We start from the raw sequence: 16,196 nt of genomic DNA on the forward strand, positions 1-16,196 counted from the left end.
AATAGGTAGGGATGCTCCGCAGATTCAGGCTGTTTAGCAAGAAATCGATACCACGTTATAATCCTGATTCTCGCGGCGTTGCGAACACGCGAAAATGATCGCTCGCTCCGGGGAACGGGAGTGCGATGCATTGTGGGCGCGAGGTCATTTTCCACATATTTTTAGCGCGACGAATTCATGGGTATTATAACGCTATCATGGCATACGCTATTTATACGCGCCTGCCACTTGCGCTCTGTCAAACCGCTTTCCTTTGTGCCTTTCTCTCGTCTCTGGCTGCGCATTCGTTTGCATGACATACGCAGTTGTTTCCGTGCACCGCGCGATTTATTCGGAGATTTTTTGGGCGATATTTTAGTTTGTTATTTTTCCTCTCCCCCTTTCGCTCACACTCTCTCTCTCTCTTTCTCTCTTTTGTTTAGCCTCACACAATAATCAGTGTTCAGAAATCCGATGGGTATCGCAAAATATGAGGTATGCGCGCTGCTTTTCTTTGTCGGAATATTTCCGGATTATATTTTACACTGACGTCCAGCTGCCAAAACGTAGAAACATAGAAATCAGATTAACGGAATCGCTGAGTCATTCGTAACTTCGTAGTATTGACGTGGTTGTAAGACTTCAAGAAACGGACTGACGTCAGAATGACTATACAAAAATTTTGATGTTGAATAACCTGTTATATCTTTGGAATTATTAAAAATTGAAAATGATCGGTTAAATTATTTTCTTCGACCGCATAAATAGGCAAGATTCAAAGAGTTGCGACTTTGACAAAAATAATTATAATTATATAATTAGCGAGATATTTTACAGCTTGAAATATTCTACTTTACAGATACATAGCTATTTCCGACTACAAAATTTACTTATTTCTTATAGTGTCAATACATACAAATACAGGAATTTGTTTAACGTGAAAATTTGTAACAAAGTTTATCGGATTACGTCGCGACGTAAACGGAACATGATATATAAATGTTATTTATACTTTTCGAAAGCATACCTCTTGATTAATACTGAGTTGTTCATCGTTGTAGGAAAAGTGTTCTCTCTCAGCTTTAATCGTGTAAAGAAATTCAATAAATAATATTGAATAAAATAAAATAAATCAATGTACGACATATATACACATACACACACACACACACACGGATAAAAACATATTTATAAAAAGCTCAATATTTGTTTGTTGAAACGCATTATATTTTTAAAAACTGCAAATTTCAAGCAAATTTCAAAGAGATGCTTTTCGAACCATTTGAATAATACGTTTCAATACGTTCACCAAAGTTGCAGCCTATTGAATTTTGCCTATTTTTTATAACATAAGGAATTTTCAATCAATCATTGAGTAGCACTATTCGAAGGAGTGAAAGTTTGTTTAATTCACTAGTAAGTTGCACTGACTTCGATTTTCTTATGCGAACGGTAGCGGCTCGTAGCGAAGATTTCAGAACTAAAAAAAGAAAACGGGTCAAGTAATCATAACGGGCGAAACACAATGACAAGAGAAATCAAAGGACAGGCAAAATGATTCAAATAACCTTAGATCCCTCTAGTATGTTTTATTTAATAATGACTTGAAAATATAATAGAAGAATCTACACAAGTCAAGCAAAATCACATAAACAGACGGTGTTTGAGAGTTTAAAGTTAACATTTCTTTTTTTCCGAGTTTTGTTCGACGTTCCGTATAGGAAATTCAAAACGGTTTACTTGCGTTTCTTTAGGGGAAAAAAAAATAAAATAAAAATCTGACGCAAGCAGTTACCTGCCATGATAGATATTGAAGCAATTGAAATTTATCGACTTGCAAATAATCATTCGTATGAGGCGATGCACGTGATAAAGCATATGCCGTAAATGTTTGTCACTTTGTGCAGGAGCGCAAGGGAAAAGTAGTTTAGATATTTTTGCACTGACTACACACACAAACATACACACAAATTCTCAATACAATCTATTTTCTATTCTTAACTTTAAACTTATAAATGTTTATTATTTTTTAGCTCTCTTCGTTCAAAATTCTTTCTGTTCATACGCTCGTAACGCGGAGTCGTACCTGAACAATTACAAGACAATGCGCCCAAGTCAATGGATGCAACCATCGATTAGTTTTGCCAATGCAAACCTAATGTCAAGACTAAATTTACTTCATGGCAATAGTAAACGGCAGCTCTACGATACATAAATTACCCGATAGTGTATCGCGATGCGAAAAAAGCGCTCAGCGCTTTTAACGTCTAATGTACGCGAGAGCTTTCTCGAACAGACAATCAGTGCTATTTAAAATCTACTTCAATTGATGTATACATCAATTGCCTATCAGAGAAAACATATTTATACGACACTATGTGTATCGGCATGCCGTCTATCGTAGAGAAGAGACCCTTTAGCATCGTCATGAAATAATCTTACATTAAGGACGTAGACGTAGAGGCGAGAGGAGCGGCGTATGGTGAATCCGCGAGTTATGCCTCGTGTGATTTTTCCAATCGCTTTATTATCTGATTAGGTGGTTATTGCGCCCGACCTCAGAATTACAACGATTATCATTTATCCGGCTTCGTGTTGTCCCAATACGGCGCGATGACTCGCTAATACAAGCAACAGCGGGAAAAAACTGTTTCCTTATTCTACGCAAGAATTACGAATATCTCGTAAAACGAATCTTTTGGTGGATCTACTTGGAATCGGTCTCCATTTTGATCTCCTCCGCCTTCTTGTCCTTCTTCGAAGCCTCGCTGTCAGTGCCCTCGCCGTTGCTGTTGTCGCGTCTTCGTTTACGCGCAAATCGACCCTTAAACTTCGGCGGTGGTAGCTGCTCCATACCGAGAACCTTATGGATTTGCCGGAACGCTACTAAACGCAATGCATGTTGCGCAGAAGCGGTGATGTCCTCTCGCTGCTGAGACGTCATATTGCCTATCGCGTCGACCGCTTCCTTCTCACACGGATCTGATAATCCTGAGGGCACAGACAAACGTTTCGAAATTTTTATGGCGCTCGCGCACTTAGCTATCGGCGGATTAACGAAAGGACCGCCGCTCAAGCTTTTTCCATCAGATTGCCAATGAACATCTGCGCGTTATCGCGGGAGAGATAATCGCGATACGAGAGATACGAAGTACTCGCACTCAGGATCAACGACCATCACCGCGACACGCTCAGTCTCGTCATCTTTCTCATCATTTGAAAAATTTGAAAGGCGAATTGATACACGAACGGAACGAGCTCGAGACAAACATTATTTTTATCTACGTTTATACACGAAAGTCTAAGAGCGATGTAGTTCTCTGTTTGCATCGATAGATCAGATAGCTTACGCTTACAGCGTGATCAGCATAAAATCGACTTGTCGATGTTGTGTTCACAATCACAACACGATCGCTTAACACCAATAGTTACTCAATTATTCAATCGCCGTTTCACGCCGTTTACACGAGCGTAGACTGTAGATGTGACTGAGTCGGTAATCACAATTTGCGAAACTTACCCGGACTGCCTGGGAGTAATATTCCACCGGCTACGCATTCCAGGAGCCTCCTTAAAGCTTCACCAGGGCTAAGGGGACATCCCGCGGTGCTGATCACCTTCTCGGTCAGCAATTCCAATGCCTGTATACGTGTACGTTCATACGCGATTATCGATTATTGTCATGGAATACCCTAGGAATACGCGGCTAATATATAATAATTAATAAAGAGCAATACTGACCCATGGATTCAGCGGACCCCATGTCGGCACACGATTGCAAAGGTCGCGCATTATACGGATAACCATAACACAGCTCTGCAGGGAAGTCGCTCTAGCCTGTTGAACAGGATAAATACCTGAGTGACTAGGATTGAATATACGCGACACAGAAGCACTGGCTCTTCTGCAGATGAGACGGCCTAAACTAACTCCTTTCGAATGCTTTGTGTGGGCTTTAGCTATCCTCCCAGCCTCGTGCCTAAAGGCCCCTAATGTAAGTTACACATTAGCCCATATCAATCATATTTACCGGGTGTTTATCGGTCTCTCACTTCCTAAACGTTTATAGTATTTACCTATTGTCGCAACGGCAATAAAAAAAGACTACAGCATATCTCAAGAATTGTGCATCACAAAATGATTTCTATAGGACTCGACTCTAATTTTACACACAAAAGAAAGAAACACCCGGTACGCTTATGACACTACTGTGTGTTTGTGCTTGTCTGTCTCTTTGATTGTCAAAGCTGTGCAAGTAAACCGCACAATTACATTCGTTACAGTAACAATGACAACGAAATACATGTAATCTTGCAGAAAGCTAGATGTATATATATATATATACGTATATACACGGTTGATTTGTACTCTCGAATAATAAGACAGACCTAGAACAGACGCAGTCTAGGCTACAACGCATTGAAAATGATCCAGAATAATGAACGTGCTTGATCGTAAAGCAAGTCGAGCGGTCTGCGTTTCGTACAAACAAAACAAAGAAAATCACATTCTTCTCTACTATGCTTTTCTCTTTTCTCTTTTCTTCTTTTCTTTTTGCTTTCTTTCTTTCTTCTACATACAAACGTATGTTATTCTCGAGTGATTCGACGTCTCGCAGAGAGAAACTGCTTTCCTATTATTCTGGATGTCGGTGAGTTCAAGCGAGAAGCAGATGTAAATGCATCTAGCAGCGTTGCGCGTGACTGTCGAGATACACATTTACATATTGCTTGTTCGTGAGATTGCACGCCTGACGTGGCACATCTGAACGCGTTCGATGTACGCTCGTGTTCGGTGCGATGTGCTTGTTTCTCTCGGACAGCCAAACGTACGGACGATGCCACTGGTTCATTGCCACTATTTATCATACCATGGGCCATTCGCAATTGTTTTTCACCTCGAGATGACGAGAGAGAGAGAGAGAGAGAGATATATATATATATGTATATATATATATAGAGAACGTTGGTTGCGCATGAACGTAAAATGTACGTTCCGGCGAAAAGCGGATCATCAGTGGGCAAAGCCGATTGATTGGCGTACATACAGAATATATAATATCAGCGGATATGGGACGACGTACATCGAACACCGCGCTCAGATGGGACTCGGCCAGGCAGAGTCGTGTCGACAAGTCGGTTAATGATAAAAATAAAACCGTCACAAGGCTGGAAGTTCTAAGACTGCTTCTTCTTTTCTCTTTCTTTCTTTCACTTTGTCGGTGACTTGCGTTAAAGACTTGACAGAGAAGAGAGAGAGAGAGAGAGAGAGAGAGAGAGAGAGAGAAAGAGAGAAAGAGAGAGAGAGAGAGAAAAAGGACAACTTGCACGCGTCTCGTCAGGAGAAAATAAAAGAAAATATGCTCGTTTGGTTTTCTTTTTTTTTTTTCGGTCTGTTTCTAGCGCCAAACAGAATTGGCGCTGACAATTCGAGATCTTGAACTGAGAGTTGATTGATTCAAACCTGAAACCACTTGGCATGCCTGAGTGCAGCTAAAGCCTCCAAACACTTAGCCTTGGGAAGTACGTCCGGAGGGTCTGCTTTCGTCACGGTAGGGGCCGCGGGCGTTGTTTGCAGTTGAGCAGCTTCCTGCTGCTGCTGTCCAGCATTATCTGAGATTCCAACAAAGAAAGCACAACACGCTTAGACAACACTTAGAGTGTTTGATCATGCCCAGAGATTTTTAGGTATTCCCTCTCTATATGCGTAATTGGTATCAAAAAACTCAAGCGCGTTTGTAAAAAGTCGTGGGCTGTGTCGTTATAACGCCAACGTGAAAAAAAAAGAAGAAATATAAGCCTGATCGAATGTAGTACGTTGCAATGCACCCCGGAGTCACCTCCGTCGTTCACGTTCTTTTTTCTTTGGCACGGCTTAGCTCTGGCTGCTCAAGAACGTCCGACGATTCCTATCAACATCGGTAGCGTCACCTCTATCCGCTCGAAAGGTAGGTAGTACCGATGCCGATAGAACAGTCGGTCAGATCTCGGAGGCTTCAATCGCAGTGCGTGCGTACAGCATTCGATAAGAGTCAGAGGGATTTTCTGTCTTCATTTATGCATGATCAAAAAGTCCATAGTTTTAAGATTGCCTCAGCGTTGTTTCCTCCTATCGCAAGCGTGTCCACGTTCGACAAAACTTTTCTTACGTTTTTCTCGTTATTTACGAACGTTCGTCGACAGAGACTCTAGCTCGAATTGTTGAACATTGTTGGCAAAGCGAAATGAATCACTACTAATGAGATGGCACCCTCGGGTCAAGGCAAAGTGTCTAATCGTGTTAAGAGAGTTTATGCTTTCCCGCAAAATTTATCTCGATACCAGTCGAGCAGTATCGTTTCGTGTTCTTCGTGGCTCAGAAATGCATGTCGCAAAGAGGACGACTCTGTCGTGGACACACTGAAAAGCACGCAGCTATATCGAAGAGAGAGAGAGAGAGAGAGAGAGAGAGAGAGAAATTATAACTGGATGTTAGAGAGCGTATATGTACACTGGCAACCGTCGAGAATCGTCCTTGGCCGTCCCGCATCGTCCTGGTGCTTAAAAAAACTTACAGAAAATCTTGCGGGCCATGAAAAGAACAAACTAAATGCATAAGTCGCGGAGTGGTCGGGAAAACGGTATGAAAATAAAAGAAGTGCAATTCCCGTGAAACCCCGCCTTTTCTTTTTCGCCTTCGTAGTTATCCTTTTCTTGGCCACCGTGAAAATACGAAACAATGAAATCACCTGCTGCCGCGGTCGTCTTAGGTGTCTCACGCATCAAAGGACTAGTGAGTGTCACGCTGACGGTGACTGTACCCCCTGAAACGGTTAGAGCCGCGGACTCCGGATGCTTCCCGACGTTGTACGTGTCCTCCGGGGCGACGTTCTTCAGCTCACCGGGCAGAATCTCAGCGACCTTGTTGAGCAACGCTCTGTAACGCACGAGATTAAGATTTGCATATCGCGACGATCACTGTGCGCGTATCTGCAATCGTAATACGATGAGAGAGCAAACTCGTCTCGTGTACCTTGTCGGTTTCTCAGCGCACAAAACAACCAGGCAAACGTGATTATCACCAGATAATAACAGGCCTTTGGCCAAGTTGCCGACGCGCATAACTCCGCGAAGTATTCTGGAATCTTCCTTCTCCTTTTGAAACGAAAAGAGATTTCCATCGCTGCCGTCTTCCTTCTGAGGCGTGGTCGCCTTCTTCTTGTCCGCCTCCTCCTTCTTCAACGCGTCCGCATTCGCGTTTGCCTGTGGAGTCGCGGCAGTCGTAGGTGTCGTCGCGGTAGAATTGGCATTTGCGGGACTAGTTTTTTTACCTGTGGATGAAAACACGCGTGCTTTTGCAGTATAATCTCGGCTCGGGATCGCTCGGGGTTGAACCATCGAGTGATTCGCAATAGAAAATGAGGAAAAACTCGAGATGTCTTACCAGCCTCGGCCAAAGAATCCGACACATACTTTAGCGCCTTTTCGGTATGGGAAACTATCTTTTGAACCGATAACAGTTCCTGTTCCTTCGGATAGATAGTTGTATGATGAGACAATACGTGCTTATCGTCTGACGAGTCTGGCCGTCTTTGAGGTCCCGGATACATCATCATGGGTCCCGGTGGTCCAGCGAAGGGACCACGTGGGATCGGCGCCGCGCCTGGGCCGCGTCCGTATCGTCGGTACCATTCGAAGTATTCGCATTCCTCTTCGTAACGACGCCTCTCTTCCCAGTAAATCATCATGTCTTCGTCCATATGCATAGGCCCCATAGGTCCCAGCTGATTGATCTCTTCCCTACGACGTAAATATTCGTCGCGTATCTGTTGCCTGCGCAACTTCTCCTCCAGCATCTTTCGCTGCTTGAGGCTCGGTTTCATGTCGACGACCAAGTCCGGATTGACCTTCTTCTTGTAGGCAAATCTGTGACGACGGCCCTTCATGTGCATGTCTTTGGCATTGGGATCGTTGAAGCGACATTCGCACAGTTTGCAGTTGAAACTTATGATTTTGCCGTCTTCGGACTTGTTTTCCTCAATGTACTCTTGGCCAACCGGTTGTATATCCTTCTCGTCGACCGCAGCTTCCTCCACAGTTTCCTCGGCGGCTGGTTCCTCCTGCTTAATTTCAGTCGTTTGATTCTGATTAACCGTGCCCAAGTTTCCAGCTGAAACACATCACATAATATAGCGTGCACGTGTGTTCGTTCACATGTTTGTAAAGTGCGCCTTTAGGTTTCGATGATAGCGCGCATCGTATCGTATGAGCAAACAGAAATCCGCGAATTTACTTACATGCGACAAAATTAATTTTAGGTGTCGCCGTCACTGTCGCTTTCTTAGTCACCGCAGTCTTCGCGGCAGCTGCCGGTTTCGGGTTCAGAACGGTAGGGTCTGCACTAGGAATCGGTTTCCCGAGTTTTGTGTGCAATTTGACCACTTTCTGGTGCTTGGCACCCCTGATGTGAGCTGCGTAGGCATCATTTCCGGTGCAAGTAACGTCACACAATTCGCAACGTAGACTGTTGCCCGCTCCACGAGCCGGTGGTTGCTGAGGCACCTTAAGCGAAGCCTCCTTCTTCTTGTGTTTTTGTCCTTCCAGATGCTCACGATAGGTTTGTGGTCCAGCACAGCTGATTTTACAGACATCGCAATAGTGCAGTTGCTGAGGCTTCGGGGGCTGCTTGGGCCGCATTGCCTTCATCCCTCCCCCTCCAGCTCCGAACCCCTTCCGCCCGTAGCCCTGCCAACCTCCAGTCTTCTGGTTAGTGGAATTGCTGTTTGCACTCTGTTGGGCTACATACATAGTCGCAGCGCTATATAGCGCTGCGTCGTAGCCGGAATACGTTGTACTCGCCGTTTCTAAGGGAAATGAAATTGAAACCTCAAACTTTGGAGCGGTCACAACCTTTCGTACTCGCGCGCGCGCGACGTAAGATTTGTTCTTTTTTTCTTTTCAATTACTAATTATTCATGCCAAAATACATCGAGGCGAAATGCCGGGCTCGCGCGGAGAGAACGAAACGAGATACCGACAAATGATACACCCGAAAGTACATACTCCACGTTTGAGAGTAGATACAGAAATTCCAGACTTCTGCTACATCCTCGAATCATCATTCACGCTCGAGAACACTAGCAGAAGCTTGGCGAATTTCCTTCTCTTTTTTTCATTTGACATTCTTTCATGTATCGTGAGAGGATCAATTTCATGTTATTAGTTCCTACGTCACAGTTAGTGGCCAGACTAGGATCGAACATTCTTTTTTCAAGTTTGGAGACAAGTGTATATATACAGTGAGACAAGATCAATCAAGCAACTTACTATTTGTCGCGGTTGACGGTGTAGCGGCGGGTGTAGCGGGAGCGGTATATCCCGACGAGTAAGTCGCGCTTTGCGTAGGATTCGACTGTTGATAAGCTGTGCTGGATGCCTGATAGGTCTTGGCCTGCCCCGTGGTAGTAGCTTGCCTCGCGGTACCGGTGTAAGCGCTCGTCGTGCTGTACGCAGGCTTCGCAGCTTGATAGTGTGTCTCAGTGGTAGTGTAAGTCGCAGCAGCAGCTGCTGGCTGTTGATAGTAAGTCTTGGTAGCGTCGTAAGTAGCTGCCGGTGCAGCCCGCCCGTAGCCGTAATCGTAAGTTTGAGCCACAGTACCAGGATTAGCGGCTACAAGAACACCTTACAATGTCACAATTGTCATCCTGAGATACTGTCACATCGCTCGTAGTGGTGTGTGTAAATAGGCACAATACATGTAAGTACGGTGCGATCCTTTCTTTTCTAAATTTCAGGGTCTTCACATTTCAACTGCTCCCACTTTTCCTATTTTCTGTGTGCTTTGCCCATATTGTGCGTAGGAGCAAGCGTATTAAAAAAGAAACTTTCAAACAACATACTACCCATAGCGTTTTACTTTATATCATTTATATCATCATCATCTACACTGGCCGATACAAATTTCTCTTTGCATATTCATGTATCAACAGTCCAGAAGTTGATCCACTGACAGAATAACAGAATACATTTACAATTACAACAACGAATTATAAAAGCCATACAATAGGCAAAAAGGATGAAGAAAAGAAGAAATAGTGAAAGGTCGTACAGTCAGGATGTAAAGTCAGTTTTACAAAATTGTAATCAAGCAACAACGTGGCGTAAACTTGCGGTACATATACCTATGTCTATTATGATCCATTTGAAGAACATCTATCGAAAACAAATACTCAGACCCGTTATATCCGAATAAGACCTCTACACGATATATATCATACACACAGAGCTTGAATCATAGAGCTTACCAGCGTATGTTGTCCCGGTCGCAGCCGCAGCGGCGGCCGCCTGGTAAGTCTCGTAACCAGTGGCAGCTGCAGCAGCGGGTCGTTGGGTGTACGTAGCGGCGGTCGCCGCTGGTGTTACCGCGTATCCCGCTTGGCCGGTTTGATAAGCTGCCGCGCTAGTGGCCCTATCCGAAAGAAGGGCAGATTATTCGAGTCTGCTGAAGCAAACGAGGGCCCGTCGAGCGGCCGCGGACGAGAGCGATGTGTGCGGCAGCGCGCGAACGACGGATAGACCCGTAGCTAAAAGAATCGGCGGCCGATGGCCGGAGATGGACGCGCTCGACGGACGCTCTCTGCTCTCGGCAAAGAGAAATGGCCGCCAAGCCGGCTGTGAGCCGTCTCGCGTGTGCCGACGTTAACGCGACATTTTTATCACTACCGCGGGCGCGCTCGCGGCCGCGAATGTTTGCTTAGCTTAATACTATCTACTTAATAATAATGATATGCAGACGATTTCGTACCCATATTGCGTTCCGCCGTGAGTAAAGCCGAAATAATTGTTCTGTGCCATCCTTCCTTGCAGAGAATCCCGGAAAGAAGGACAATGGAAGTCGCAGGGCGTGCCAACGAGCTCGATAGAACGACGACGACGACGACGACGACGCCGCCGCGCGCGCCGATTGGCTATTCCGTCGGTGCAGAGCGCGACGATCGCATGTACAATGCGCGCTCTCAGTCGGCCGTTTCCGCAAAACTCTGAGCGTGCTCGTCGACCGCCGACGCCGACGCCGTCGCCGTCTCACATACGACCGGCGACTAACTTCCGTGTGAACGCACCGCGCCGCTCTACCTAACGCCGCGCGCTGTGAACGCGCACGCGAGCGCGTTGCTTGCCGCGATTATATCACAAGAGACAAGAGTAAGACGGACTGCGAGAGAAAGAGCGAAAGAAAGAAAGAGAGAGAAAAACACGCGCCAGAGCTCTGGAAAAGCGAGCGAGCGAGCGAGCGAGAGAGAGAGTGCGCGCGCGGCCGGGCGCGCCAGACAGAGAGGAGGATAGTGGTGCACGTTGACGCGCGAATAAAATGACGACCGGGCGGTAAATATCGACGGCCTTTTAATTCGAACTGCACAAAACTTACTGCGTAATCTCTCTCGGCAATGTCCGGGACGCCGGGGGGCTAGCGGTGTGTGTGGGTAGAGCTCGCCGATATTATTTCGCGGCTGGATTGCGTGTCACGCGGCGCGATGTACGTCCGGCGTGCGTGAGGAAGGTAGTTAGTTCACCGGCGGGAGGACGGACGGACGTGCGTAACGTGCGTGCGTAGTGTACGGTATGCGTGACGGTATCGCGGTCGTTCGTTCATCGGTCGTGCCGTGTGCGTGCCTGAGCGTGAGGCAAACGCGAGAGTCCGACAATCCCCGACAGCTTCCTATACGCTTGCGCCATCTATCGTGTGTTCGGTGCCCCCTCTCTCTCTCTCTCTCCCCCCCCCCTCCCTCCACTCGCCTCGCCGCTGAACGTCGCTCGCGCTGTCTGCTAACATCCGCCGGTATCGAGCCGATTGCGAGGTTTTGTTCTCGCTTTCTCTCTCTCTCTTTCTCACGCGTATGGACGGACAAACGTCGGAGTTGCGAGAAGCCGCAATCAATAGTAATTTTATACTTTTGCGATTAGCCGTATGGCCGCCTTCGCCTTCGTCCGCCAAATCTAGATGTGTGTGACGCCGGACGCGATATATTAATATGCGACGCTAACGTGACGAGTGAGTAGTACTCGCGAGTTACTTGGCGGAGAGCCACCGCGTCAGTTCGCCGGCTTTGAGTTTATTTCCGTCGCGATCGACTAGAAAGCGATTATACGGCTCGGCCTCCCCCGGCGAATATTCGACTGTGTCCGATCGTGCGATCCGCCGTTCGACATGTGGCTGGCGATCCCGCTTGCGTTGTTGAATTATTTGCTGTTGGTCGCATCGGAGAATATCATCCTGATTATTACCGACGATCAGGACTTGACTCTAGATGGCATGGTAGCGTCTCTTGTTTCCGCCTGGCGAGGTTACGTTGACGATGGGACGTTGCGATCGGAGCGAGTTTCTTTGAAATCGTTGGTTCTTCCGCGCTGTCGTTAACACGTTCATTGCCAAACTGAAAATTTGAATTTCGTGTGGTGGCCAAAGTTATTTTTTCTTTTATTTATTTTTAGTCGTTTTTTTTGCACGATTGAACTGGCATTGAACTGAGTCTTTTCGAGGGTCCTGGTTTGTCACTCATAATAAAAAACAATCGCGTGAACGGCCGTCTGATGAGGGGCCGCAACACGCGATATCGCGTGAACGGCGATGAACGTGTTAATCGCATTGTAACGGAGGAATCGTGAAACTTAAAAGTCGCGTGCGCATTGTTTCGGACGAAACTCGCTGTTGCCAGACATTCCCGCGAACGCAACGGAAGAACGGCGATTCAAAGCGAACGATTTCAATCGCTCTCCGATCGGAAACACCGAATAAATATAATACCGATCGTGTGCATCCGGATTTAACGTATGATTTTAGACCCCGATGACGCGCACGATGGATCTTATCGGGCAGCATGGCGCTACGTTTACAAATTGTGTAAGTTTCTCAACAAATGTGCCGAGAGAATGGGAAGCAGTTAATTTTTGCGTTCCTCAGATACGGTAAATGTAAATCGTGAATAGGGAGATTTTGCGGACACCGTCTCTCAGATACGGTAAACGTTGATCGTGAATGCTATTGGTCGCGTACATTGCGACGTTATTTCTCAGCGAATAACGTTCGCGATCATATTATCTGAGAGACGGTATTGCAAAAACTCCCTATCGGTCGCGTACATTGCGACGTTATTTTTGAACGAATTACGTGCACGATTTACGTTTACCGTAGACTGAGAGACGGTATGGCAAAAGCTCCGTAATGACGAAACATTCTTGAGCCGATATTTCAAGGAACAGTGTCACGTTTTCAGTTCGTAGCCTCGCCGATCTGTTGCCCCAACCGAGCGTCCATCTTGACCGGACGTTACCAACATAACCATTTAACGGTGAATAATACAATCGCCGGTGGTTGCAGCGACACACAATGGCAGCAGTTGCAAGAGCCGGCGACATTCGCCGCTCTTTTGCGAAAGCTCGCCGGATACAAAACGTTTTACGCAGGAAAATATTTGAATGAGGTAGGCTTGACTTTTGGCACACACACGATTTGTTCCATAAGAGCGCACAAGTAGTTAAAGTGAACAATACAAAGAAATATTGACAACATAAAAAAACGTTGCTTTAAAAATTTGTCATTTTCTACTTTTCTCAATGTTGCCTCACTACGTGAGCATTACGTGGACGAAGTGATGCAAAGCGAGCGGATTTTCCGTTTTAAAATCGTATTAATGTTCATCTGTGGTTGCTCTTCTCAATTATTGGCTGCCGTTCGTAAAGTTTTCAGATAGATAAACTAACGTGTGTCTCTCTTTCTCTCTCTTCCTCATAACACAGTACGGGAACAATAAGGTCGGCGGAGCGGCCCATGTGCCGGTAGGATGGGACTGGTGGGCCGGTCTTTTAGGGAACTCCAAGTATTACGATTACTCGTTGTCGATAAACGGCACCGGGAGGTTATACGGTAACGGTTCGAGTGATTATCTTACCGACGTGATCGTAAGTACGGCCATTTTGAAATCTCTTTCCATCTTTCCATGAAATCTCTGCCCCTCCGTTTCGTGATTTGAGTTCACTCGCATCTCGTGTGAAATCCATCGAATAAAAGAGAGGAAGAAGGAAAACGAGAAGATTACAGTTTTGCCCTGGTGTATTGCAGAGTAATCTGGCTGTAGATTTTATTAACAAACACACCGACAACACTCAGCCGTTCCTCATGGTATTAGCTCCTCCAGCCCCTCACGCACCCTTCACACCTGCTGACAGACATAACCATAAATACAATGGCACGAAAGCGAAGAGGACCCCGAATTTTAACGTGCCAGTGCATGAGGTACAGCATTGCAAGGAATCAAGCGTACAGATAATTTTTTGAAATCATCTGGCATTTGAAGTGTATTATCTTTTTTTCTTTTTTTTTTTTTTTTTTTGATAGAATAAACATTGGTTAGTTAGGAATGGTCCGACTCCTTTACCGGACGACGTGTTGCCGAGATTGGATGATATATACAGCAGAAGATGGGAGACTTTGTTAGCGGTGGATGAATTGGTCGAAACCGTACACGAGTCGCTGAAGAGGCGAAATCTCTTGCATGATACCTACTTCATTTACACTTCCGACAACGGATATCATATTGGTAATATACTCGATAGCGTGCTTGGTACATTGAGTATCCTTTCAATTAGATTACTCGAGTTCAGCAGAGAAAATAGCCAGCGAGCGATTGTATTGTATTCTTAAATATCTTTTTTTAGATCCTTGATATAGGACAGGATATATCCTTGATATCTTGATTTTTAGATCCTTTTTTTAGATCCTTGGATACAAATGAACGTATTGAAGAACAATAATCACCAATAATCACCAAAGCATTCACTGAACTAATTTTGCTGCTGAACGCAGCCATTATGTATAAAAACGTACGAAAAATATCCTTCCTTAAAAAATTTACGGTTTTAAAAATGAGAAATTATACATAACGCATTTATTTCGTAGTTATGCGCTTCACACACGCCTTTGTATTAACGTAACTCAAATTTACGTTAAATGTGTTTCTCTTAAAGAGAGTCTGAGAATAGACTTTTTTACTCTGCAGGCGCAGTTTTAATGCACTTTTATACAAGGCGCGCGTTTGATCTCGGCAGGTCAGTTTAGTATGCCGATGGATAAGCGTCAACTCTACGAGACCGACATACGAGTCCCATTAATGATATCTGGTCCAGGAATCGCCCCGGCTACAATTTCCGCGCCTGTCAGTAGCGTAGATATCTTCGCCACGCTCTTAGATATAGGCGGCGTCGAGTATCCATCGGACGGAAGAACATTGTTTAAGAAGAAAGATAATTTGCCAGTAGATCGTACTCTTCTGATAGAATACAGGGGGGAGAGATCCAAACATAGATCGTCTTCCGGATGTCCAAGCGACAGGGATCTCAACGTTACGGTAAGTACCAAATGTTTCGATTCTAGCGGCGTTGTATTTCCCCGAGAGTTAAGCTCATCATGCTCTCTTACAGTTGTGCATGAAGGAGATGATGTGCAAGTGTCAGGACGCCGCGAACAACACGTTCAGTTGCATTCGCCGCGTCTCCTCGAATTTCAATAACATCTTCTGCGTCTTCGAGGACGACCAGGTATAGCGTTCTCCGTGCGATATCCGACTGATGCGCGCGCCTCTCGGTGCTTCAAAACGCGTCTCACGTTTAAACATCTCGATTACTTTCCTCAGGAATTTGTCGAGGCTTACGACTTGAACGTCGATGAGTACCAAATGACAAATATCGGATATACCATGAAGAAAGGACTGAGACACAGATTCCGAAACCGTCTGAAGAGAATGACGGCGTGTCGAGACGCCGATTGCATTCTCGCGATGCCTCCAACGACGACAGGTGATTATCAGGCGATGGAGAGCGATTATTCAAGAACAAATAAAACGAGCGGAGTTGGCTTCCGTTTACCATTGGAACGTTTACTAATATCTATCTTCATGCCTCTCGCTATATCCACACGTCAGTTATTGTAAGAGAGTTACGAAGTATAATAAAGTGTCTTAAGTCAAGTACAGTTTACATTTTATTATTGTAGAGATCGTGCGCGCGCGCGCGGCAGCTACGATAACGGGCGGAATAATTCCGGAATATCCAGCCGGCAGATCGTTCGTTCTGGGTCGGAGGTAAGATCGCCGAAGTTGTCTTATTTCGAATTATTGCATTTATGGAAATCGCCGTCGGAGAGAGAAAGAGAGTACGCCGCGAGAATCTGGATATAAGAATAACTCG

The 16,196-nt window shown here is 45.5% G+C and overlaps 2 protein-coding genes across 9 annotated transcripts; one reads left to right on the forward strand and one right to left on the reverse strand.

Moving 5' to 3' along the window:
- Positions 1–1,950: 1,950 nt before the first annotated feature.
- Positions 1,951–10,938, reverse strand: Zn72D (Zinc-finger protein 72D). 6 transcript variants are annotated; one of them, XM_019841361.2, is made up of 11 exons: positions 10,762–10,938; positions 10,262–10,425; positions 9,285–9,626; positions 8,255–8,710; positions 7,402–8,127; positions 6,991–7,288; positions 6,707–6,894; positions 5,443–5,591; positions 3,721–3,816; positions 3,500–3,620; positions 1,951–2,970 (listed from the first exon to the last, which is right to left on the reverse strand). In XM_019841361.2, exons 1-11 carry the CDS (start codon positions 10,809–10,811, stop codon positions 2,687–2,689), a joined length of 2,874 nt encoding a protein of 957 aa, XP_019696920.2. In that variant the 5' UTR covers positions 10,812–10,938; the 3' UTR covers positions 1,951–2,686. The 6 variants fall into 6 exon arrangements, with proteins under 6 accessions (XP_019696920.2, XP_025154687.1, XP_011139176.2 ...); XM_025298902.1 differs by having other exon boundaries at positions 8,255–8,830; XM_011140874.3 differs by having other exon boundaries at positions 9,285–9,638.
- Positions 10,939–11,054: 116 nt separating this feature from the next.
- Positions 11,055–15,976, forward strand: LOC105183028 (N-acetylglucosamine-6-sulfatase). Of its 3 annotated transcripts, none has more exons than XM_011140875.3 (10): positions 11,055–11,159; positions 11,919–12,270; positions 12,796–12,855; positions 13,229–13,435; positions 13,752–13,913; positions 14,074–14,247; positions 14,350–14,551; positions 15,060–15,358; positions 15,432–15,548; positions 15,644–15,976. In XM_011140875.3, the coding sequence occupies exons 2-10, from the start codon at positions 12,163–12,165 to the stop codon at positions 15,938–15,940; spliced, it is 1,626 nt and encodes a 541-aa protein (XP_011139177.2). In that variant the 5' UTR covers positions 11,055–11,159; positions 11,919–12,162; the 3' UTR covers positions 15,941–15,976. The 3 variants fall into 3 exon arrangements, with proteins under 3 accessions (XP_011139177.2, XP_025154688.1, XP_025154689.1); XM_025298903.1 differs by having other exon boundaries at positions 11,919–12,006; XM_025298904.1 differs by lacking the exon at positions 11,919–12,270 and having other exon boundaries at positions 11,083–11,159.
- The last annotated feature ends 220 nt before the right edge of the window (positions 15,977–16,196 follow it).

This window comes from Harpegnathos saltator, unplaced genomic scaffold (assembly GCF_003227715.2).
Source record: "Harpegnathos saltator strain DR-91 unplaced genomic scaffold, Hsal_v8.6 scaffold248, whole genome shotgun sequence".
Classification (NCBI taxonomy): Eukaryota; Metazoa; Arthropoda; class Insecta; order Hymenoptera; family Formicidae; genus Harpegnathos; species Harpegnathos saltator.